Here is a 25,929-nt window from a genome sequence, read left to right as displayed (position 1 = left end):
AATAGCTTCTCGTTATTGACCATTTGAAGTGCATCTTCTTCACTGTCCTTGATATATTCTTCAAGGCCTCTTTTCTCCTCCTCTACTGTTTTATGGACTTGCAGCATTCCTCTTCCACCTGAGCTGCGAGGGAGGTATAGCCTATCTACATCACTGAGGGGTGCAGAGCATGATTGATAATCATTATTTTCCTGGTCTTACGGTCTAGCATCTTTAGCTCTGCCTGGATCCAGTCTCTATGGCTATTGTGATGGTAGATGTGAATCATCCTAGAGTTATGCCCTATTCATTGATGGCTGTGTGTGTCTACATATGCTTTTGTATGAATGACTGTATATGTGTTCCCTTTAGAAGTGAACCTGGATAATAAGAAGCTGCCTTATACTGAGTCCAACTATTGGTCCATCTAGCTCAGTATTGTCTACACCAGGGATTCTCAACGTGTGGGTCGCCAGATGTAATTGGACTTCAACTCCCATAATTCCCAACCAAAGGCCACTGGGGCTGAGGATTATGGGAGCTGAAGTCCAATAACATCTGGGGACCCACACGTTGAGAAACCCTGGTCTACACTGACTGGCAGCAGCTTCCCCAAAGTTGCAGGCAGGAGCCTCTCAGCCCAAGCTGGTGATGCCAAGGAGGGAACTTGGAACCTTCTGCCTGTAAAGCTCGCCGGTGCTCTTCCCAGAGTGGCCCCATCTCCTAAGGCAGGGCTGCTTAACTTTGGCCCTCCTGCAGATGTTGGCCTACAACTCCCATAATCCCTGGCTATTGGCCACTGTGGCTGGGGATTGTGGGAGCTGTAGGCCAAGATCTGCAGGAGGGCCAAATCTGAGCAGCCCTGCCCTAAGAGGAATATCTTACAGGGCTCACATGTAGTCTTCCATCCAAATGCAAACCAGGACAGGCCTGGCTTAGCAAAGGGAACAATGCATGCTTGCTATCATCTCTCCTCTCGTAATACATACACTGTACATGGTCGGTACATGCACTGAACATAACGTGTGGACAGGGCTTCTGCTTCACTTGGATGTGTGGATGTTCTCCATCTGTTCCCATTCCCAGATCCAGGGAAGGACTCTAGCTCAGTGGAAGAGCATCTGCTTTGCATGCAGAAGGTCCCCAGTTGGATCCCTGACATGTCTGTCTCCAGGAAGGGCTGGACAATGCCCCTCTCTGGGACCCTGGAGAGCCCCTCCCAGTCACTGTTGACAACGCTGAGCTAGATGGGCCAGGGACTGACTCGCTCTAAGGCACCTTCCTATGTATCCTCGACTTGCTGGCTAAAAGAGAAGCAGACAGAAGGTCCTATGCAGCTGCCACATGCTGGGTCGTCCATCTAACTCAGTGTTGTCTACACAAATTGGCAGCACTGGCTTCTCCAAAGTTGGAGGCAGGAGTCTCTCTCAGCCCTCTCTTGGAGGGCTGCCATCCCGGGCTGCTTCTGGTCTTCCGAATCCTTCCGTTTCCTCTGCGCCATATTCCTATTCCTCCTCCTCCTCCTCCTTTCTCCATCTCCACCCTTTTGCCTCTGCTCGGCTGGCTCCTCCTTCCCCGTCCTGGCCCTGTCCCGCTCTCATTGGCTGGCTAGCTGGCTGGCGGACGCACGCCTCGGCGCCGCGCGCGTGCATGCGAGGGGGCGGGAGATATTCTCCTGCCACTGTTCGTAAAAAAGGGTGAACTGGCCGCCGCGGTGGTGCCGTCTGTCTCCCAGGGGCTCTCGGTGTCCTGCGCTTGGCCGAGCACCGGCCAGACCCAGCGCAAGGTCTACGACTGGGTGCTGAGTCTCCAAGGTGAGGGGCCGCGGGGGGGGGGACGGGGGGGCTGGAGGACGGGATGTGGGGAACGAGAAAGGAGAGCGAGCTCCCCGGGGGCGGGGGGGCTCAGGGGAAGCGGGCGAGGCAGCAGGTGGAAGGGGCAGCAAGGCGGCGCTTTGGAGATGAGTCGGGGCAGAGACCCCGGAAGCCGTATGGGAGATGAGAACGGTGGGAGGGACCCTGCTTGGTCCCCTTGGGGGCTGGAAGACGCTCCGCGTGGAGAGTGGCTCCCCAGCATGCTCGAGGGCGGGAGTGGGGGTGGCGCGCTGGGCCCTGGCGGGGAGGCAGCCCAGCGGACACCGCGAAGCCTGCAAAACCTTGGAGGTCGGGAGCGCGCAGCCGGCTCTGGGGCAGAGCGCGCCTTCCTCTAGGGACGCCTCTTGGTCTCATTCAGCGGCTTCTTCTTCTCCCTGCCCCTCTCCGCCTCCCCACACGTAATCCGTCTATTCCCGCCCCCCGGGCGCACCCCTTGCCTGGAAGAGCTGCATCTTTGGGGCTCTGAGCAGCGGGGCGGCAGCAGCCCGTGGGAGAAAGCGGGGCCCAGGTAGATCTCGCCGTTGCCATCGTGTGGGGCAGCGGGGGCTATTCTCCCCCTTTTCTCTCCGGCGCCGCCGCACCCAGAAATGCAAACCTCTTCTCTGTTTGCTTCTCTGTTTAGTTGCGGGGCAGTTGGAGCAGTTGGGCGGGGGTGGGGTGGGGTGTGAAGAACCGCCCCCTCAACGTTTCTGGTCTCGGAATCCGCCTCCCCTGGATCTGAATCTTTCCCTCGTGAGCAGTTCGAAAAGCTATTGGGAATCTTCTTAGAGCAAACCTTTAAGGTGTGTAATGAGCCCCCATTTGGGGAGGGGGAAAGTGCCCTTTAACACAAGGCGCCTTTAAATGGTTGTGTTTCTCCCCTCAGTCAGCCCTGCGCCTGAAATTCTGCTTGCCAACTGGTTTGTGAACGAAGTACTTGGAAGGGAAGAGGCCACTGTCGCTATCTGGGAGATAATGGGAATGAGTTAAGATTGCAGCTGAAGCACTACAATGTGCCAATTTTTAAAGGGTTGTTTTAAGGGCATAGATTGCTACTATAAACATCCCTTTAATCTTTAACCGTACAAATAGGTCCATTTTCAAGAGCCAGTCATTTATTTGTCTAGCTATAAACAGTAATTTATGATACCCACTATCCATTCGCATTTACTCCCTTCCAACACTTTGGCAGTGATATGAAGCTGTTCAGTTGCTCTCAATGAAAAGGTGATGTAATTATCATCTGCATTGGGGAGACTAAACGATTCTGGTCATATACGTTTGTGAAAAGAGATAATGAGGTCAAGAAGAGCATCATCCACCATATCCACTAGAGACGTAAGTTTCAGAAGGGTATAAATTTAAATAATAATAATAATATTTATTATTATTATTGTTATTAATATTAAGATTTATTTATAATAAACTTCCTTTCCTACGTTTCCATTTTCAAAACAGAATACCCAAAGTAGCTAACAGATGCCCATAATATACTAAAACAATGGAAGCATGAATATCCAAAGAGTTCATAATGCTAATTTGCTGCCTCTTAAATAGTTTTAAGACTCAGCATTGCTATGTACAATTATTAAAGTCCTTCACTGATTCTGTTGTATTAGTTGGTTCTGCAACTACTACAACAGCATCCCTCAAAAAGGTAGCCCCCACCCCAGCTGCCGCCCTTTTCCGTTTCAGAAATCTAACATGTGGGACCCACAGCTTGGCTTTCCCACCCCAGAAATGCATTTTGCCCCTTTTGTGCCCTCTTGTTTTTTTGTTTCTGGTGCCACCACCAGAGGGGGCTACAACTGGCGGGTTAGGCAGGTGACTCTTTGCACCTTCGGACATCTGTTTTCCTCCGCTCTAGACTTCTGTCCAGTGTGTAGACACTGTGGGAAGTGAGGGCAGGAGGGGGAGGCACTGTGTTTGGGCAGCTCATAACCACTTCAAGCGGCCCAACTTCAGAGAGTGTGGCCAGGGCTGTCCAAAGGGAGGTGCAGGGCTGAGGACGAATCAGCATATGCAGGGCCTCCTTAACCTTTCATATCCTTACGGATTCATACTGATTGATGACATACAGTGTCAATAGTGTGAGTGAGGTTTTTGGACATGTCCAACCAGCTTGGACGTATAATGCATTTCTAAAGAAATAAAAATAAAAAGCACAACAAATGCTTCATAGTTCTCAGACCTTCTGGGTTGCAAATCAAATTGAGCATGATGCGTTCATAAACAAACGAATGAATTATATATTGTTTGTTCCAGAAGTTTTTGTAACTTTCTGCCATGAAACAAGCCACTTATAGGATTTTTTGGTAGACTGATACTCTCAGGGCTCCCCTTCCTACCTGTTGGTTGTAGTTTTACCTTTCCTCCATCCTTGTTCTGATCTTGCACTATGAAGACATAAAGCTCAGGGACACCGGCTTTCCTATCCAAGTATGTAACTTCCTAAATAAACCTTTTGGACATGTTTCCCTGTTTCAACATTCCTCAGGGGATTACTGTACTTGGGAACCTCTCCCTAACCTGCCTTCATGCAAGTCGAGCAGTTGAGCAGAAAGTGACCACACATTTTTCTCCATAACTCCACTTCTACAAGGGCTAGAAGGTGCAGAAGAGGGCAAGCAAGATAATCACGGGCCTGGAGCAACTTCCTTATGCAGCAAGGATACAACATCTGGGGCTTTTTAGTTTGGAAGAGAGGTGGCTGCGGGGAGACAAGATAGAGGTGTATACAATTATGCATGGAGTAGAGAGAATGGACAGAGAGAAATTTTTCTCCCTCTCTCACAACACTAGAACTGGGGGTCATCCTATGAAACTGAAGGCCAGGAATTTTGGGACCAACAAAAAGAAGCTGGGGTTTGACGTCTGTGCCAGGGCCTTGAAGATACACCTAGGCATTTGGTGTTGGCAGTTGATTAGATTGTAATTTTCTTTTTTAAATTGTCAACTGCCAAGAGAGATTTTGAGTGAATAGTATAGAAAGAGAATGATCCAGCAGGGCTGTTTTTCTGTTGGGTGGGGTGTGTGTGTGTTTGTGTTTAACCACTTTACTGATGAGACTTGCTCATTGTTCAGGCAGATAAATGTTTGCAAAGGACTTCAGTGTTCAGGTGGGGGAGAGAGTTCAATAAAAGGAAGATAAGGCAAAAGAAAACATGCCTCTGATCAAGATCACACCTGGTCCATGCCTCTCTGCTATGATTGGGCTGTTGCATTAGCAGTGCTTCTGCTGTTTCTCTGCTTTGTGACAATGAGTAAGAGACTAGAGAGGTCTTGCTAGCACAGTGACATGATTTTGCATGGTCTTCAGCCTGCATTCCCACTCTTCAGTGGCCCTGGGTGTTAACCGTGTTACGGAGCCCTATCACATGGGCCAATAAGATTTGTGATCTGAGAGAAATAAAGTGGACCTTCCTTTTCCACATTGATATCCTGCTCTTTCTCCAAGGAGCCCAGGGCAGTGTACATGGTTATGTCTATCCTCACTCAACCCTGTGAAGTAGGTTAGGCTGAGACACACATGACTGGCCCAGAGTCACCCAGTGAGCTTCATGACTGAATGGGGGATTTGAACTCGGGTCCTCCTGGTTCTAACCCAACATTCTACACCGCCTGGGACCTACCTGCCTGTGGTGACTCTTCTCTCCCGAGTCCCAGTCTAACAGCTCTTTTGGTTCTTGCATCCAAACATTGTACAACTAGGCAGGATCATGAAGAGCTCTAGGAATCCCTTCCAGGGATCCACAGATGAGAGGAGCCAGACCCTGGCCGCATATGCACAGTGGCTCCCATCCACCCCCTTTCCCAGATCACTCCCTGAAGTGTGTGGGGGAGGGTGTCATTGCCACTCTACAACATCTTCAGGGCCAGCCTAGTGCCAGGACACGCCACCATCGTCCCTCAGTTTATCCCCCTGGTTTCCCCACTCTCCTGCCCGCCTACGACAGGAGTACCCAGACTAATGAAGCAATATTTAAGAGGGTGAAGGAAGACTTTAACGTAACTTTACTTTGGGAGGGTTCATGTGCATTCACAAATTGGCCAGATTTACCCTAAAGTCCATGGGATATTCCACAGAGCACTTCACACACGATTTGGGTTTCCCCCTCCATATTGGAACCAAGCTCGATTTATGTCTGGGGTTTTTAAAAATCCACTTTTTGTGTTGCAAGTATCCGCAGGTGCTCCTTCAGATATCCATTTATCGATTTGCATTATCTACACAGCATTATCTACACTGACTGGCAGAGGCTGCTCCAAGGTTCCAAGCAGGAGTCTCTCCCAGCCCTGTCTGAAGAAGCTGCCAGCAATTGACCCTGGGACCTTCTGCATGCAAATGGTTTCCCACTGAGCTATAGTTCCATCCCCAAATATCTTACAATACTCACTTGTTGTCACCCATCCAAATGCAAAGAAAAGTGGATCCTGCTTAGCAAAAAGGACCGTTCATGCTTGCAACAACAAGACCAGTTCTCCCAGGGGCGGAGCCACCATTGGGCAAACAGGTTCAAAGAACCCGGGCCGCCACCAATCAAGGACCACGCCTCACAGCCCCAACACATCCCCCGCATCTGATGTCGGATGCGGGGGCCGTTATTTTGCTCCCAAATGGGGCCACGTGGCCCCACTTGGAAAAGAAATCGGCCCGCGCTGCATTGGCAGTGCAGGCTGGAGTGACTCTCCCTGTCTAAAGGCAAGGTGAGTCACTGCAGCCCGCGCTGCCCAACACAGCATGGGCTGACCTCCCTTCAAAACAAGGCCGCGCAGCCCCATTTGAGAGGGAGACCACGCCCCTGCGTCTGACGTCAGACTGGGGACCACGGTGGCCGAACACGGGCCACTGCCAGCCTCGCTCCACGCCTGTCTCCTCCTAATGAGAATCAGTGGGTACCAGCTGCCAATGCTAGGAAAGCTGACCAGTGAACACATTTTATTTGACTCCGTGTCTCCCAGAGGACAACTCCCCCGACCCGGGGCGGAGCTCTAATAAGTCACATGGGTTCAAAGGGCTGGGATTTATGTCTCTAGACCTTGTCTTTGTTCCTGCCACTGATGTCTTGTGTGGATATCTGTGGATTGGCTGGGGGTACAGTTTAGAATGCTCAAGTCTATCATCCGTTCTGTCAACTGATTGGTCAGTTCGTATGTCTGACTGGATGCTGGAACCAGTAATTTTCTGTTAGGATTATCTTTTACTGAGAGTAGGACTGTTGCTTGTAATGGAGTAATAGTGAGGTAACAAACCTTAGTAACTGATGTTTCTAGGCTGGAAATGGGATATGAGGGTGTGGCTTTATGAGGAGCTAAGGTTGGCACTCCAAGAGGCTCCGTGTTGTGGGAAAGCCCAGAAGAGGGTGAAAGGGGAGGAGCGGTATTAGGAACAGACCAAAAGGAAGGATCCTGCATTGGAGGCTTTGTTCTGTGGCCTCAAGGGAAGGCCACCTGCCTCAGCCACTCTGCCATTCTAGGGACTCTTTCGAGACTCTTAGCTTTGGTCTCCTTTTCATACAGGGAGAAGATCCATGAGGTGGGATTTGGGTTTCAAAAACCCTCATCCCTCAACAAGAGAATACTTCAATTTTTAATATAGTTGGAAGCTGCCTTGGAGCACAGATTGAAGCTGGAAAAGGAAGAGGCAGTTGGCTGAAAAGCAGGAGCCGGCCCTGAGGCCAGCCAGGCAGGAAGCACTGAGGAATTCTGGGAAAGGACCAAGCAGAAGATGCTGCTGGATGAGGAAGGCCTTTGCCCCCCCATCCCCTGCCGATAAGCTGCAATGCACTCTTTTTGCACCAGAACAGACCTAGTTCTGCTCTGCATAAGCGTGGAAACTCTTCAATATTATGCACTATTTTTTCTGGGTTTCTCTCCTCCTTTTTAAAGAAAACCATCAGAAATAAATAGAACATGCATTTATCAAAGAAGCCATTCCTGGAGCAACAAAATTATCCCAGGGAAAAGGGGCTGCAGGCAGCAACCGGTGATTGCATACACAGCGCATTCAACTAAATGCAAAATGTGGCACAGTATGTGCAGGTCAGTGGGAAGTGACTTATTCACAGTTTCTTCTTTTAAAGAAGTTTCCAGCTTTTGCTGAGCCTGTTCTGGTGTATTGCAGCTTCTCTTGGGGGTGGGGGTGGGGGGGCGCAGAAGGCCTTTGGGTCCAGGCTCCAAAACTACCTAGGTGCACCTCTGGGATTTTCCCTACTGATTAGTTGTATGTGGATGCACACCCTTCTCCCCAGGAGCAGAATAACTGGCTTAGCAATTGGTGTGTGGCATCAGAACCAGGGGTGTAGCTCGGGGAAAGAGGGCCCATGTTCACCCCTCTCCCGGGTGGCCCCTCAGAGTGAGGGAGATAATGAAGAAAATAGGGAGGGGTGGAGCTTGGGGGACCGGGTTCTTATAGCTAAGCCCCTGATCGGAACAATAGTTGTAGTATCCGATTTGATACAGCTCCCATCAGCAGCATGTTGCGTTGGTTTGCTTTTTGATGAAAAAACGGCTAACAGTGATATCATCCCATACGATATTTTCTCTCCCATCTTGGACTCTATCCGGAAGGAGGATCGGGGGTGCTTTCTCTGCTTTCCATGCAGAGGAGTCGCGACTGTCATCTGGGGGGGGTATTGATGTGGGGCAAGGGGGGTTGGTCTGAGGAGTGATGGGGCTGTAGCTGGCAGCCTGGGAACCTCCGCTGTCCATTGAGGGGAGGTAAATGTGGCGGTGGTGGTGATGATGGGACTGGAGCGGGGGCCGATGTTATTATCCATCGGAAAAACTTGGCTGTGTTTGGAATGGCCTGGCTGGCCGTGGTGGCTGGCAATGCCTGTGACTGGGCGGGCGCCAGGCAAGGTAGGGGGAAGGGGGCGCTGCCCAAGTGCGTCTGCAGTTGCCCTCTCTGGTGGCTGCTCAGGGATGGGCCTTCTCCGTAGCAGTCAAGACGCATTTGTTGACCCAGGCTTTTAATTAGATATTGTTTTAATTGTGGTTTTAATCATTTTAATGTGTTAAATTTAAATTGTTGCAATGTTTTAATCTTCTTCTTTGTTGTTTTTATCGTTTTGTTACATACTGTTTTGGGCGGTATATAAATGTGTTAAGTAATTAATAATGATAATAAAGTGGATGGTGCAGGGGCCATACCAACATTGGTGGGTGGAACTGCAAGCCGGGCATTGCTAAAACCTTTCCTCCCTAAAAAAAGAAAAGTACACGCTGCCTCGATTGTGCTGCCCAGGACAGAATTCATTCTGCACACCGATTTCTTTTAAAAACAGAGGGGACATAAGAAGAGCCCAGTTGGATCAGGCCCAAGGCCTCTCTAGACCAGCCTCCTGTTTCACACAGTGTCCCGTCAGATGACAGAAGCCCACAGATGAGAAGACAGATGAGAAGCCCACAGGCAAGAGGTGAGGGCAGGCCCTTTCTCCCACTGTTGATCCCCTGCAACTGGGATTCAGAGGCCTCATCTTGTGTGTATGTGTGATGTAAAAACCTGGTTTTAAAAAGCTGCAGCAAGTCTACTTACAAGTAAAAGAGCCCAAGACATGGTACTACACATAGATTGTTTTTTGGCGTATTCCATGTTTCAGTTTAAACCATACAAGAGACAGGCATGATTTGCATCTGACCTAGCGAAAATTGATATGTGTGTTGGATACCCCTAGAACGGAACACCATATTTTCTGCTGGCCATGAAAGGCCGTGCGCTTAGTTGTAATTTGGGCATGTTTTTCATTTTGTGTCTTTTAGATTTCTCTTCACAGCTGATTTCTGGAACAGATGATGTGTTCTAGACTTAAATATGAAATAAAACTACTAGAATGGGTTTTGTGGGCATTCAAACCTTTTTGAATCCCCCAGGTTTACTCAGTGGCAGCGTATCCAGGTAGGGCTAGGAGAACCCCGGCCTGACACCTTGGAGAAGCTGCTGCCAGTCAGTGTAAGCAATCCTGAGCAAGATGGCCAAGTGTGTCCTAACCTATTGAGGATCGTGAGAATGCCCCCCCACACACACACACACTGATCACCATTGCTTCCACATGTATGTCACAGGTATTCCCTAAACCATCTGATATCTGTCATCAGTGGCAATCAGTTCATCCACATGTTGGGAATTACCATTTTTCTAATGTATGTGATGCAAAATGCATACTGCATCACCCAATCTGCTCGCTGTCTTCCGTGCAAGAAAAAGAAATTCAGTTTGATCTCCTCTCTCACATTCTCCTTAGGTGGGGCCTGACCCTTTGTATTGCCAGTCAGAGTCGGCAATACTGAACTGTATGGACTGTACTGGACTCTGCAGACAGCAGCTTTGCATGCTAAAAACTTTCAGTTAAAAGATGGGAAAGGCCTTTCCCTAAGGCCGCGGGGAGGTGGGAAGGGTCATGATTCACATCTTGCCAAGCAGGGTCTGCCTTGGTTTGCATTTGGATGGGAGACCACACGTGAGTGCTGAAACAGATTTCCCTTAGGGGATAGGTCAGTGGAAGAGTGATGTGTGGAATCATCAGGTAACAACAGTGACAAGCCTACGGTCATCCTGGTGGACATGGCATTGTGAGTGGCCTCAGCACAAACATTACAGCCCCCCAAGACTAACACCCTCAGGGCCACATCCAAGATCACCTTCAGTAAGAATCTCAACTTTTTCTCTCGATCCCAACCCATCTGGTGAGGGGGATGTGGGGCTTCTCGAGTGCTCTGGAACACAAGAACCTGCTTGAGAACACAAGGCCAGGCCTTCCCAATCAATCCCAAGGCCCATCTAGTCCCACTATAAAGAGTCAGTGTGCTAGCTATACACCACCCCTATACTCTACCCCTTCTGGAAGCCTGGACCAGAACAACTAACACGTGTTTTGTGGTCCAGGGGCGGGGTTCACCAGTCCGTAAGCTGTTCTGGCAGAGTTTTTTGGCTGCAGCGAGGAAGTAACTTGCCTAGGGAGCAAGAGGTTGCTGGTTTGAATCCCCGTTGGTGTGTTTCCCGGACTATGGGAAACTCCTATATTGGGCAACAATGATACAGGAAGATGCAGGAAGGCATCATCTCATACTGTGCTGGAGATTGCAATGGTAAGCCCCTCCAGTATTCTACCAAAGACAACCACAGGGCTCTGTGGTTGCCAGGAGTCAACACTGACTTGATGGAGCACTTTTCCTTTAATTTCCTCACAAGAAGGCATGTTGTTGGGATGGGGAGGGTTTTTACTAGAACAGTTTTGGCATACTTTGATAATGATTCTTTTAAAGTGTAAATAAATCTCTCTCTCTCACACACACACACACACATGCACGCACGCACGCACGGAAGAAAGAAACTTATGCACATTATTTCTCACACACACACAGTTCATGGGCGTGGGTGGGAAGAGAAACTGACTGGTTTAAGCAAGGGGAACAAAACACTCTCACACACAAAACAAACAGATAAGGGTTGAGGTTTTTATTTTACTTTCCTGGGGGGAAACCAGCCCAACTTCCAGGTCCCATTTATTCAGCAACTCCAGAGTGGGGATGGAGGGGGGGGTACAAGGCCCCAGGAGAACCAATCAGGCAGTTCCTTCTGGGAGAGGGCAGGACTAGCAGAGCAGAGCATTAACTGTTAGTTGACTCTGCTGCTGCTGAGGAAACGGATCTAAAATTAACTGAGCTGACATTTAAAAAGGTGTGAGTGCGCGCACATGCGCATGCTTTAGAGAACACTGGCGAGGAGTAGAAATCGACTTGACAGCACAGTTTACTAAGGCCATTTTGGGCGGCATCTGCTCTGACTTGTTTGTGCAGAGCACAGCTGCTGTTGTGGAGCACTCTGGCCTTCACCTCCTAGCCAAAGCAAGGCCAAGTAGTGAGCGTGAGAATGAGCTCCTTCGGCTTCTGGCTTGTTTTGAATTGGGAGTGGGGAAGGTGCCCATGAAACTGATTATCAGGGCCCTGAGCAGTGTTCTCAGGGCAGCCGGGGGGGGGGGATGGGGGCGGGGGCGGGGGCGTGATCTGGGGTGAGTGTCAGAGGGATTTTGTCTGGGAAGGAAACATTGGTCCTACCTGTGAAGTGTTCTTTTTCATCGTGTCTGATTTTATCCATCAGAATGGGTTGTGTTCCGCATCATGCCCCAGGAAGACAGGAAATGCAGCTCAATTTTGTAGGCAATATCCTGTAGGAAGGTAGGTGGAGCTCCCCTCTACTCCAGTTTCGGATTGTCGGATCCTGCAATAACATACACTAGAAAACAATGACAAACTGACAATAACAAGGCCAGGACAGAGTAAGGTGAAGAGAAAGAAATATTACAGGCTTTAGTCAAGAAGGACAGGAGAAGGCGATCTGTAAACCCGGGAGTTGCCGCCTCCCTCTACTGTGCCCTTACCCAGCGGGAGGGGATTTTAAGATGGTAGAAGCAGTTCGTCCACAGGCAGGTTGGATAAAATCAGACACTGTGAAAAAGAACCCTTCACAGGACCAATGTTTCTTTTTCCGCAGTTGTCTGATTTTATCCATCAGAATGGGACATACCCAAGCTAGAGACAATGGCAATGGGATGGGAGAGCGGACACTAGACTACTTGCTGAAGGACCGCACGAGGATGAGATCTTATCATGCCTGATGAAAGGAGAGGTGGATGCCCAGGTGGCTGCCTTGCATATGACGTGGAGAGGGGCGTTAGCCGAGAAGGCTGCGGAAGTGCTGGTGCTGCACGTAGAGTGTGCTGTGATGCCTCCTGGAACGGGAAGGTTTAGCGTCTGGTAGACCATACAGATAGTGGCCCTAATCCACTTGGCCAGGGTAACCTTAGATACCTTAAGGCCCAGGGAACTGGGGTGAAAAGAGATGAAAAGGGCATCTGACTTGCGATGAGGTTGAGTACGCTTCAGGTATATCTTGATGGCCCTTTGCACGTCTAGCGTATGCCATGCTTTTTCTTTAGGGTGCGTGGGCCTAGGACAAAAGGAAGGTAGGACCACCTCCTGGGATCTGTGGAAGGTGGAATTAACTTTGGGAATGAAAGTTGGGTCAAGGCGTAAAATGACGGTTTCCTCTGAGAAGGTAGAGAGATCCTTGTGAGCAGAGAGCGCCGCAAGTTTGGATACCCTCCTTGCCGAGGTAATGGCCACTAGGAACAAAACCTTGTATGAAAGAATCTTCAAAGGAATAGTGTTGAGTGGTTCGAACAGAGTGTGCATGGGCATTGAGGACTTTATTCAGGTCCCATGACAGGAATCTGTGGACAGGTGGGGGGGCTAGGTTATTGGCTCCCTTGAGGAACCGAGTGAGGTGTGGATGCAGCAAGGGGGAGCCCCGGGAGTTGAGTGACAGAACTGATGCCAAAGCTGAAACCTGTCTGTGCAGGGTGTTGGGGCGCAGTCCTAAATCCAGGCCTTCTTGTAAGGAGGAGAGGACCTCCGGAATCCCCGCTGAAGATGCAGAAAGCTGTTTCTTGTGAGCCCATCTAGAGAAGGCTGCCCAGGTGTTCCGGTAAATGCGGCTGGTGGAGGGACGTCTTGAGGCTAAGATGGTATTCTGGACTGTGGTAGAGTAACCCGCTTGTATTAGTTTGAAGCGCTCAATTTCCAAGCGTGAAGCTGGAGCCATTCCGGATCAGGATGCTGAAGGGGACCTTGATTGAGCAGATCTCGTTGGAGAGGAAGAGGCCAAGGATCGTGGATGGACAGGGATATCAGATTGGCAACCCATGGGCGCCTGGGCCACCGTGGAGCTACCAGAATCACGACCGATTGCTTGAGTATCAACTTCTGTATCACTTTGGAGATGATGGCCGTCGGAGGAAAGGCGTATAGAAGGCCCGAGGGCCAGGGGGCCGTGAGAGCGTCCGTGTCCTCGGCAAGGTGGCAGTGAACCCTGGTGAAAAAGCAAGGAAGGTGGTGATTTGACTGTGATGCAAAGAGATCCACGGAGGGCATCTCAAACACCTTGGTGATCTGATGGAAGACCTCCAGGTGGAGGGACCACTCTGCTGCGTCTATGGTCTGATGACTGAGCCAGTCCGCTGTGAGGTTCGTCGCTCCGCTGAGGTGCTCGGCGGTGATGGAGGCCAGGTGAACTTGAGCCCAGTTGAATAGAAGGATTGCTTCCCTCATCATTGCTCTGGATCTTGTGCCCCCTTGATTTGTAATGTAGGCCTTTGCGGGCATGTTGTCCATCCGGACTAAAATGTGCTGGTTCCAAAGATGAGGGAGGAAGTGGACGAGTGCTAGGCAAATGGCTTGCAACTCCAGGACATTGATGTTCTTCGAGGATTTGTTGGGTGACCAGGTGCCCTGTGATAGAAGATGAGAGCAATGGGCTCCCCAGCCGGACAGGCGCACGTCTGACGTGACGGTGATCCTTCGAGGGGGAACCAACAGGAGACCCCTGTGCATGGCCGGAGATACCCACCAGAGGAGCGAATGGAGGACTTCCGCGGGAAGAGAGAGTGCTCTGTGCGTTTTGGATGTGATGAACTCCTGGAAGGGTCGTAGTAGCCACTGGAGAGGTCGTGAGTGCCAGCATGCCCACGGGGTGCAGTCCATGCAAGAGACTATGGATCCCATGAGTTGTGACGGGGTGCTGAGGCTCGACCATGGTTCTGCCAGCAGGGGCCTGATCAGGTTCGCCAGCTTGGCTATGCATTCCGGTGACAATGAGATTGTGTCCTGGGCTGTGTGAAGATGGCTCCACGGTGTTGAAGGGACTGAGAGGGCTCCAGGTGACTCTTCTGCTTCTTGACAATGAACCCATGCTGGTCCAGAAGGAGCAGGGATCTCTGCACATCTCTTTGGGCTCCAACCTGGGATAGAGACCTTATGAGTAGGTCATCGAGATAGATTTGCACATGAAGGGCCTCTTCCCGCATCCTGGCTATAAGGGCCACCATGATCTTGGTGAAGGCCCTGGGGGCTGATGAGAGGCTGAAGGGCATGGCCGTGTACTGGAAGTGTCTGTCTAGAGCTAGAAAGCGAAGGAACTTGCGATGTGGTGGGTAGATGGGTACATGGAGGTAGGCCTCCGAGAGGTCTAGGGAGGCCAGGACTTCCCCTTTCTGAATGGCCTCCTTGATGGAATGGAGGGACTCCATCTGGAAGGGCTGTTTCTTGATGAAGCGGTTCAGGTGCTTGAGGTCGAGTACCGCCCTCCATGAACTGTCCTTCTTTGGGACGAGAAAAATGAGGGAGTAGACCCCTTGTCCACGTTCGTCCGGGGGCACTGGTTCGATTGCATGAATCTGTTCCAGATGTAGCAGAGCTTGAGACATCTGCATCTTCTTCATCAGGTCTTTGGGAGTGGGAGTAAGGGTAAAGCAGTCCGATGGCTGAACCATGAACTCCAAGCGGAGGCCTTCTGCTATGGTGTTTAGCACCCACGCCTCTGAAGATGACTGGCTCCAAGCTGTTGAAAAGAAACGGAGCCGGCCTCTGACGGGTAAGGAGTCATTGTTTGCGAATCTGTTGGGATCCAGGCCTGAAGGGCTGCCTATTTGACTGGAATCTGCTGTTTCCTCAGAATCGCTGTTGGTTTTGTTGTCTCCAGATACCTCTATATGAGTTATTGAAGGGGTGATAGTCCCTGGCAGAGTTGAAGGAAGAGCGGAAGCCAGACCGGTAGGGATGAAAATAGTTCTGGGGGGAGCGCCCCAGCCAGGAAAATTCCCTGCAGGGGGAAGGCATTGCCCTCTTTTTATCCTTGGTATCAACCAGGACTTGGTCTAATGACTCCCCAAACAGTTTGGCCCCCGAAAAGGGTGAGGAATCCAGATTAAGCTTTGACTTGTGATCCACCCTCCAATTTTTTAACCACAGGCATCTCCTAACTGCCACTCCGGCTGCCAAGGATCGAGAAGCGTGTTATATGTAGTCAAGGCTTGAGTCTGCAGCAAAGGTGGCAGCCTTGGCAAGTTTGTTGATGCCTAGCCAAAGTTGTTTGTTTTCTGGGGGCACTAGCTGGATTAACTGCTTGGCCCACAGGACGGTGTCCCTGGAAAAAATGGAATTGGCTGAGGCTGCCCTGATGACTGTTGCCGCACCGTCGTAGACCTTTCGGAGTAGAAAATCGCATTTTTTATCTTCCGGCACCTTCAGTTGTTCGTCGCCATCCTTGTTCATCAGGGTTCCCGAGACCAGTTGTGCCACTGGGGCATCTACTAAGGGGGAGACCAAAAGAGACACGACATCATCTGGTAGAGTGTACAATTTCTTTGGGTATGGAATGGTTGGTTTGGCTGCAAAAGGCACCTTCCATTCCGCCATCATGGTTTCCTTAAAGAGCGGGGGGAAAGGGACTGAGGAAGAGGAGGAGGAGGTAGAGGGGAAAACCGCCTGGTCGAGGCTGGGAATGGGAGTAGGGATGGCTTCGGGTGCAGTATCTTTAATAACCTGGCGTGCCTTAGCTAAGAGCACATCAAAGTCTGCTTGCTGAAAAAGTCTGAAAGAGCTCACCTGAGTGGCCAATTCATCCTCTTGGGACAATTCACCTTCCTCAGAGGAGGAGAAAGAAGAGGAATCTTCAGATTGAGACGGCAGTGGGTGGGGTGGGGCAGAAGGGCCAGGGGTTGGTGGGGCAGGAGGGAGAATATTGGGTGGGGGTGGAGGCCCTTGTGGGGCTCAAAGACCCCATTTCTTCTTGGCAGGTAGCATTGTGAGCCTTTCCTCTGAGGAGGAGGATAAAGGCATAGGATCAATAGTTTGTTTGATCTTGCGCAACCTGGGGGGTCTAGGTTGGAATTGCCCTTTTTCATTGGTAGGAATAACACACACACCCCCGGTGGGGCTAGAGCACGGTGAAGATGACAAAAATATAGGCCCTTTAGTCAGGCTCATATTCTTGGGGCGGAGCTGGAGGTATGCAAGCCATTTCAGATCTGATAAAGTTTTTGAGCCAAGACTCAAATTCTGGTGCTGGTCGATTAAACTGAGTCACCGTTGAGGGAACAAGTACTCATGTTCAGTGGCAGTGGTAGTTGTGGTGCAGGGTTAACCGTAGCCAGTGCAGATCTCGGGCTGGTAGAGGTGGAGATTGTAGAGTGGGACACGGGGGAGGGGGTTAGCCAGCAACGGGGTCTCCCTCCCCCACAGGGTTTCCAGTGCCAGAATTTGTGGGCGTACACCAGTCACCCGTCCTAATTTGTGCCTCCAGGGAGCACCCTTGGGCTTGAGTGAGAGCAGGCGGGAGTCTCTTGGGCGGACGCTGCTGGCAAACCACTTGTAACAATAGGCGTTCGCCAAGGCGCGCCACCGACGGTTTCAATTTTCGGTTATGGCGTCTCTTTGTCAGAGGCGTCTTTAGGCTTATTTAAGGTTTTTTCGCCCTCCTTTTTGCCGTGCTTGCTCTTCTTGCGAGCCTTACATGGGGGAGCCTCAGCCGCGATAGGCAGGGAAGTGAGGCTTTGATCAATGGAAGTCTCGGCGGGAGCGTTCAGCTGATCGGCGGTCAGCAGGGGAAGAGCCCGCTCAGAACCGCAAGAGTCTGATTCGTGGGGTTTGGACTGGGGGTGGCTTGATTGGCTTCGGAAGGGATACCCTCTGGAAGGGAGGCTCCCAGAAGGTCCCCGGCATGAGCAGGGTCCATGAGGATTGGAGGGCGGGGTGGGTGGGTAATAAACCAAGAAAAAACTCAACTGAAAATAAAGAGCCCAATTGGCGAATCAATAAACACAAAAAGTGGTTGGAATTTAGTAAAATAAACCAAAAAACTCCCTTCCCGCCTTGCACATAAGAGAAGAAAGGAAAGAGCAAACAAGCCTGAAGAATAGCGAACTGCAGAGCCTTTCGAAGTGTGTTGCTGCCTGGGGCGAGACAGGAACGAAACTGGAGTGGAGAGGAGCTCCGCCTAACTTCCTACAAGATATTGCCTACAAAATTGAGCTGCATTTCTTGTCGTCCTGGGGCATGATCTGGAACACAACCCATTCTGATGGATAAAATCAGACAACTGTGGAAAAGGTGGTTTTTGTGCAAGCTGTTCCTGTGCTTTAGGGGAGATGGACGGTTTTTCATTCTCAAGCTTGCATATTTTCTTTTGGTTCTGTAGTCTGTACTTGCTGCTGTCTGAATCCCTCTGCATAAGTGTGTGCCGTGAGCTTAGGTCAATGTTGATTACTTCTGTTAGTCCTTTTAGCCTACTTTCCAGTAGGCTTATGAGATCACCCAGCATTTCATGTGTGTGTCCATTCCCCCACCCCGTCAACCTCGCAATGCCTGGACAAACATGAACCAAATCGAGTTCAGTTGTAGGGACACATAGGGACACCTCAACGGTTTAGATTGTGATGACGTCAACCACCCCAATGCAAGGTGGTGGGCATGTAAACATTTGCGGTGCAAGTGAACTAACCTGTGAACCGCCTAACCAATTTGAACCAAATTTGCTACAGGTGTAGGGACATCTTGGGATGGCTCAGCGGCATAGGTTGTGATGAGGCCATCTACCCTGATTCAAGATGGCAGACGCCTGAATGTTTGAGGTGCAAGTGGGCTAACTTGTGGACTGTCTTCACTGATTTGAAGCAAATTTGATACAGTTGTAGTGCGTGACACAAAGAGACACCTCAATGGCGTGGTTTGTCATGGTGTCATCCACCCTGATTCAAGATGGCGGACATGTGAACATTTGAGGTCAAGTGGGAACCGGTTTGGACCAAATTTGGTACAGTTGTAGGGATAGTGAAAGAAAAGTAGGCAGATTACTTCTTACTAGAACAACTTCTTATGGGAGAAAAGAATCTTCTTTTTTCGTTCTTTGTTTGGACAATACTTGGCATGGCATAGCTCAGGACCAGAGGTGTTCATTCACTGTGTTGGGTAAGAGGTCCGCTTAGATAAGGCATACGTTCCCAGCTGGCACACTCCTCTCCTGCTCAGAGGTCTCATACGCGTGGCAGAACTAAACCTCTATTGGTTAGGGACCTTGGAGGGAGTGAACACAATCTCCTGTGTGTCTGTTTCAAAGGCTGGAGATGTAAAGAGAAGCTGTGTGAGCAAAGCCTCTCCTCTAAAAGTACAGAACTAGGAGTTAGCTCTAACAGTTTTGTTCTTTTTTTCCTGTCTGTCCTTTTTCTCTCAGTCCTTAACCCCCTGTTCTGGCTGTTTGTCAATCAAGTAATTCTAGATGTTGGTGCTTGAGTGCTCTGAGAAGTGATTTCTTCCCCTGACAGGCCTGCCACCTACATGTTCTTCTCTGGGCAGCCAAGGGTGGGGAAGACTGGAGGAGGCGGATTACCAAGGGGTGATACAAGTGGCTCTCCTTGTGTCCTGGAAGGTGGGGAGGTTCGAAGATATGGTGGCTGGGAATGAGAAAGGAGGGTGTTGCTTTAAGGAGCTGAGGTTTGCACTCTGCTCCCCAGGAGGCTCTATTGTGTAGGGACACCCAGAAGAGGTGGAGGAAGTGGTGTGGGGTGTTATCAGGAACAGACCAAAGGGGAGGATCCTGCATTGAAGGCTCTGTTCTGTGACTCTGATGGGGAGACCACCTGCCTCCTCCACTCTGCCTTTCAAGGCTCTCTTGGACTTTTAGCATTTGTCTCCTTCTCGTACAGGGAGAAGATCCATGAGGTGGAATCTGGGCGTCAAAAACTTTCATCCCTCAGCAAGGAAATCCTTTGATTTTTAAATATTGTTGGAGGCTGCCTTGTAGCACGAATGAAAGATGGGAAAGGAAGACCCAGCTAGCTGCGAAGCAGGAGACAGCCTTGAGGCCAGACAACTCCTGGCCGCCGCCCCATTGCCAGATTTGGCTTTTTTAAAGACAAATTCTGGGTTACGGCCCATTTGACCCACGAGTATACCCCTTATTTTCTGGCAACAGGAGCACCGGGGAATTCTGGGAAAGGGCCAAGCAGAAGATGCTGGTTGAAGACATCAGGAGCTCAGAGGCCCAGCGCCTGCGCTTCAGGCAGTTCTGCTACCAACAGGCCAAGGGTCCCCGAGAGGTTTGCGGCCGACTCCACAGCCTTTGCCATCAGTGGCTGAAGCCAGGGAGACTCACAAAATGTCAGATTGTGGACCTGGTGACCCTGGAGCAGTTCTTGAGCATCCTGCCCCCAGATCTGGAGAGCTGGATCAGAGAGTGTGGAGCAGAGACCAGTTCCCAGGCAGTGGCCCTGGCAGAAGGTTTCCTCCTGAGCCAGGCAGAGGACCAGAGGCAGGAAGAACACCAGGTAAGAGGGCAGTTTATCTTAGTAGCTGCAAAGGACTAAGAATGTGAGCCAGGAGATCCTAAAATAAGCCAGATGTGGTTTAAAAAAGCAACTTGGAAATCACTCGTGGAGATGATCTACCCACCTCAATCCCTTTGTGGGTTAGGGGTCTTCATGGGGATGTGGCAGAGCATCTGATTACATGCAGAAAGCCCCCGGTTCAATCTCTGGCATCTCCATGTAGGACTGGGGTAACCTCCTGCCTGAAACCTTGGAGAAGAAGTTGCTGCCAGTCAGAGTAGATAATACTGAGCTAGATTTAGGAAAGGTGGTATATAAATGTATTGCTTATTGGTTGGATTTATATGCTACGTTTCATTAAAGTAATCTCAAAGCAGTTAACAATATAATGAAAACAATACATAAAATACAAAAGTACAGATAATATAAAAATAATATCTCTGTTTTAAAAATACATAAAACACAAAGCAGCAGCAGCAAAAGCAATACTTTCATTCAGATGCCTCAGTGAAGAGCCACATATTTCCTTAACAGGAGCGGATGTTGGCCAGGAGAAGAAGTCACTGCCAGTCAGTGTAGACCATACTGAGCTAGATTTTTAAAAGGCCATATATAAATTGACTACGTACGTACTGGACCAAGGATCTGGCTTGGTATGAGGCAGCTTCCTCTGGGACCTTCCTGCCCCGTTCCCTTTCTAATGCCTTCCTTCCTGCTCCCTGTTGGGATTCTCTCTTTCTGTCTGTCTCAGGTGCAAGAACGGTTGTCGGAAGCGGCCACTGACTTCCCTGAGGCCGAGAAGGCTCCATCAAGCACCAGGCAGAGGCCTCTGTCCAAGGAGATCCCCAGGCAGGAGGTCAGCAGTGGGGCCACCTTGCTGGGTAAGGAGGTATGGGGCGGATGCCCCCTTATTCCCCCCCTCCCCTCAGATACCCCTGTGAAGGAATGAGGCCTTTACCTCCCCTTTGTGCTTTTCTAATGTTTGTATTATACATGTGATTGCTTCCTCCCTGTGTTCTGTATTAAGAAGCTCTGCAGGGGTCAACAGTTCGCAGTCGCTGTTCTACTGTTTGGTCTGAAAGGGATGTTTACATTTTGGAGGAAAGAGAGGGTTTGATTTGAATGGCTATAGTTTAAAAACTGGAGGAAACTTGAGTTTATTTTGATTGGTTTTGTTTAGCAAAGTTGGAGGGGGGAAAGAGAATAAAAGGAGGCTTGCCTGCACCAGAAAGTTAGTTAAAGCCCGAGGAAGAGTTTAAAGGCAGGAGTCTATCCCAGCCCTACCTTCTGCCTGGGATGGAACCTGGGACCTTTTTCATGAAAGCACCCAGTTCCTCCCCCTCTGAGCCATGACCCCATCTCCTAAGGGGAATCTCTTACGGCAAAGAGGGCTCCCATGTATTCACCCATCCAAATGCAAAGAAAAATGAACTCTGTTCAAGCCAATTCATACTTACTACTGCAAGACTGGCTCTCCAATCCATCTTTACTTTGGAAAAATCATCCCGAGTAGGCATTTCCCCAACACTTCCCCCATTCCTTTTTAAATATCTTGCCCATTTCCCTGTCTGATAGATTTGACAGAAGGGGAGCACCTGAAAACCTTGCCTTGCTTTTATGTTCACCTGAGTCTTTTGGGGGGTGGAAGTGGTGGCAGACTGTTTTCTCCAGCCTCTCCCACAATAGACAATATATTGTGTTTTGACTGTCATCAAACTGATGTGTCCAAAACTGCATTTTGAATTCTGCACAAAGTCAACATGAGAATTTTTAAACTCTAGACTTGATTCTCTCTCTCTTTTATTCTCCTATATCCTCCTGTCACTTTTGTGTCCTTGGCAGGTGCTGGAATAACACTGCCAATGCATTCTCAGCCCTCCCTTCTGCCTGGTGGGATGGAAGATGCTTCAAACCCACCGAAGAAGGTAGGGGAGGGATTGTTGAGAATGGAGAATGTGGGGCAGACAGACAACCCCTATTCCTTGGACACCCCACAAGGGCTGCAAGTGGCCCTCTTTCCTTTGGCTTCTGTCCAAGCAGCTGACTAGAAAGCCTTGAATCTTGTGAAGGTTGGAATCTGTCTAACCAGACAGGGAGGTGCCTTTGAAACGCTGGCTTTCAAGTATGGAGCAGGCAGGGAAGTAAGTGTGCCATCTCATGAGAGCGTCTTTTCCAGGGGTGGTTTTTGGTATCTCCACTGTGTTTTTAGTTGCACGCCCCCTTTGTGACAGAACACCACCACCACCCTTATTTTTCTATTTAAACAATAGCAATAGCTATTTTCATTAAAAAGCGGGTCTATAAGTATAATAGATGACCCTGCAGGGAACATTCCCTGCCCTTCTCACAGCACCTTTCCTGAACAACTCTTGTGGATTCTGCTTCAAGGAAGGAACCATTATGCCTTCTGTAAGGGTGAACAGGTTTCCTTCCTCTCTTTCAGGGCCAGGTGAGCTTTGAGGAGGTGGCTGTGCATTTCACGGAAGAGGAGTGGGCTCTGCTGGATCTGGACCAGAGAACCCTGCACAGGGAAGTCATGCAGGAGAATAGGAGGAATGTGGCCTTTCTGGGTAAGACTCCTTGAAAGGGAAGAGTAAAAAGCCTGGTTCAGACATGATGTTGTACAGCAGTCTGTACCCTCATATATGTGTTTGTGAATGAGTAGACCTGCATTCATGTTAAAAGTGAACCTGGGTACGGGCCCCTCTATTGCATAGTATAGCTAGGAAGGGTACTGATGTACCTGTGTTCAACATACCATGTGAATGACCTAATCTGTGTGCAGATTTGTACCTGGGTACCAATACACTTATATGAGTGTTCAACATAATGTGTGAATGGAGATCTAGCGAGAGAGAGATCGAAGTTGTTTGCTTAGTTGGTAAGAGGGTGGTACAGATATTGCCAAGGCATTGGGTTAGTGGTATACTTGTTTGTATCAAACTAGCAGCTGGAAGATTCAGTTTCAAATGCCTCTCAGCAATGAAGGTCCTTGTGTTGACTCTGAACCAGTGATCTCTCAATCTGACCTGCCTCAGAGGGTTGTTGCGAGGGTAGAAAGGGAGAAAGGGTAGAATATAAATGCAATAAATAAAACTCAACCCTGAGGATGCTCTGCCTGACAACCCCGAAGATATGACCCTGTCTTATGTGGAGTTATACCCTTCAGCCACCTCAATCAGTAGACTCTACACTGACTGGCAGCAGCTCTTCAGAGTTTGGAAGAGGGTTTTCCCAGTCCTACCCAGAGATGCTGCCAGAGACTGAAATGGGGGTCTTGTGCATGCAAAGCAGAAGCTTGGCCACTGAGCTCAGGAGACTGACCATCTGGAGGGAGAGAGATTTCAGCCTTCCAGAGCATCCTGGGAGATCCAGCATCTGTGCAGAGATTGGTCCTGCAGAAGGTTCCTCCTCTCAGCTACGTAATGGGACTCTCACCTGGACAGGAGATTGCTAGCTAAGTCCTGTGAGTTGCCTGCAACACAGCCCATCCCCCCCTTCACTCCACCCCTGGAGAGGACCAGAGGAAGAGGCAAAGTACAGTGAAGACGCCAACCATTAAAATCACTCCTCAAATCGCAAAGTTCCAATATCAGGATTATAAATCCAACAGAAAACATACGACTGAAGTAAATTCATCAGATATATATCTGGCAATCTGAAAGATAAAAACAAAACATACCCCCACACACGCCTTTCTTGTGAGTAAGCAAAACAATATTTCTGTCACCACTCGCAGAAAACATTTCAAAGACTGAATCATATAAACTGAATGGTTGTTTTGAAGTAGGAGGGGGTGTTGGAGTGGTAGCTTTCCATTTAAAGGTGAAGTTCTGCAGGGCACAGACACAGAAGGAACTTTGAATCCTGAGCTGACCACATTTTTTATTTTATTTTCACCTTTTGGGGGGTCTGTTATTATTTAATATGTCTTTTTATTGCATGTCTTAATCCTCTGTTGTGAGCTGCCCAGAGAACAATTTGATAAGGGGCAGCTAACAAATAAAGTTTTTTATTTTTTATTTTATTATTCCTTGTTTACACAGTCAGACAGGTGTTATTGACTGGTTTGTTTTATCCAGACATCTAGTCTTTCCTGAGGACCTGGGATGGCTGAATTTTATTATCAATATTCTTGTTGATATTATAGATATCGTCGCAAAATATAGGCTGTTCCCAGTGAAGTTGTTTTTTGTAATTGGCTGATGGTGATTTCTGTGGCCCCTATGGTGTTGAGGTGCTCTTCAAGGTGTTTTGGAACTGCAACTAGGGCGCCAATTATGACTGGGATTATTTTGGTCTTCTTCTGCCTCAGCCTTTCAATTTCATTTTGTAGATCATTGTTCCCCCCCTCCCCCACTAATTCTTTTTCTTCTATTCTGCTATCACCTGGTATTGCTGTGTCGATTATTTTGACCTATTTTTCTTTCTTCTCGACTACAGTTATAGATGGTGTATTGTGTGGCAGATGTTTGTCTGCTTGTAGTCGGAAGTCCCATAATATTTTTGCATCTTCATTTTCTACCACTTTTTGAATTTTATGGTCCCACCCATTTTTGGCTACAGGTAGCTTGTGTTTTTTGCAGGTGTTTCAGTGTATCATCCCTGCTACCTTGTCATGCCTTTGTTTGTATTCAGTCTGTGCAATCTTTTTACAACAGCTGATTAGGTGGTCCACTGTTTCATCTGCAGCACTTGCTGTTTGTTGTGGATTTTTCTACTTTTGCTCTTATTGCATTTGTTCTTAGTGCCTGTTCTTGTGCAGCCAGTATTCTTTCTTCAAGTTGCCATTCATCAGCCACTGCCAGGTCTTGGTGATGTTTGGTTTTTCCGGTTATATTGTGCAAATATTGACCATGCAGTGGCTTATTTTTCTGCTCGGTTCTTGACTTGTTCTTTCTTGTAGGCCTGCTTTGTTTCATTGGTGTTTTAGTAGTTTCTCATTATTGACCATTTGAAGTGCATCTTCTTCACTATATATATTTTTCAAGGCCTCTTTTCTGCTCCTCTACTGTTTGATGGACTTGCAGCAATCCTCTTCCACCTGAGCTGCGAGGGAGGTATAGCCTATCTATATCACTGCGGGGGTGCAGAGCATGATTAATGGTCATTATTTTCCTGGTCTTATGATTTCTTATTCTTATTATTTATTATTATTATTATTATTATAAGTGTAACAAATAATTAAGTAGCCAAGAAGAAAGCTGGGCTCTGCTGATTTGGAAATGTTACATATATACAAAAATAATGAGGGGGTTTTAAAAGTCTGTTTGATTATATTAGCTGGAGTTCACCCAGTGAAAACCAGAGTCACACCAAACAAGGCGGCCTTAGAGCCAGTGTTGAAATACCCCAAGATAACTAGCCTAGGGGACTTAAATACTGCCCTTTGGCTACCTCTGTCAAACCAGGGAGGGAGACGGTAAGGCATCAGGTTTGCAAGGTATGCAAATATGAAGTACAGACATGGCAAACTGAGGGATTTCCCAGAGGGGTACCCAGTGAACAAGATGAAATCCTGATTGTGAACCCCTACCCACCCACCCATTCATCCTGTGTTGCGGCTGGCTTGAAAATCTGGAGGGTGACACCTAGGCCTCTGCCTGCCACATCCACTCATGTCTTGATAACACAGAACAGTCTGGATTTCTTCTTCATCCCTCAAAAGAACACATTAAGTGGGGGTTGATCAGTGATTGGAGGCTCCATTTCCATCCCAGGCTCTGACCCATTTTCTCTCTTCATTCCAGCAGGCGACAGTGGGGAGAGGAAGACGGAGGGGATTTGCAGTGGTGGATTGTTGGTTGATGTCAGCTGGAAAAACAGAGGGAACCATAGAAAGAGCACTGAAGCAAAAGAGAAGAAGAGGAATGGATCTTCTGTTTCTCATCATGGAGAAATCCATAAACCAAGCTTTCCACCTCAGTGGGAAATGCCCA

The 25,929-nt window shown here is 49.0% G+C and overlaps 1 protein-coding gene and 1 pseudogene across 2 annotated transcripts; both read left to right on the top strand.

Annotated features, from left to right (window-relative positions):
* Window positions 1-25,929, top strand: part of LOC128345484 (zinc finger protein 420-like) — a 49,473-nt pseudogene that overhangs the window by 20,419 nt on the left and 3,125 nt on the right.
* LOC128345483 (zinc finger and SCAN domain-containing protein 31-like) lies at window positions 1,606-25,882 on the top strand. Of its 2 annotated transcripts, XM_053297491.1 has the most exons (7): window positions 1,606-1,793; window positions 9,119-9,250; window positions 19,370-19,990; window positions 20,742-20,871; window positions 21,833-22,131; window positions 22,434-22,560; window positions 25,744-25,882. In XM_053297491.1, exons 3-5 carry the CDS (start codon window positions 19,676-19,678, stop codon window positions 22,036-22,038), a joined length of 651 nt encoding a protein of 216 aa, XP_053153466.1. In that variant the 5' UTR covers window positions 1,606-1,793; window positions 9,119-9,250; window positions 19,370-19,675; the 3' UTR covers window positions 22,039-22,131; window positions 22,434-22,560; window positions 25,744-25,882. The 2 variants fall into 2 exon arrangements, with proteins under 2 accessions (XP_053153466.1, XP_053153467.1); XM_053297492.1 differs by lacking the exon at window positions 21,833-22,131.

Source organism: Hemicordylus capensis, chromosome 2, assembly GCF_027244095.1.
Source record: "Hemicordylus capensis ecotype Gifberg chromosome 2, rHemCap1.1.pri, whole genome shotgun sequence".
Classification (NCBI taxonomy): Eukaryota; Metazoa; Chordata; class Lepidosauria; order Squamata; family Cordylidae; genus Hemicordylus; species Hemicordylus capensis.
This window is presented reverse-complemented; position numbering and strand designations above follow the sequence as displayed.

Bases quoted from the DNA above. Each gene is read 5' to 3' on its own strand.
- LOC128345483 (XM_053297491.1), top strand. From the start codon at position 19,676: ATGCTGGTTGAAGACATCAGGAGCTCAGAGGCCCAGCGCCTGCGCTTC. The intron at 19,991-20,741 runs GTAAGAGGGCAG...TGTCTGTCTCAG, and splicing joins AGAGGCAGGAAGAACACCAG to GTGCAAGAACGGTTGTCGGA. The intron at 20,872-21,832 runs GTAAGGAGGTAT...TGTCCTTGGCAG, and splicing joins CAGTGGGGCCACCTTGCTGG to GTGCTGGAATAACACTGCCA.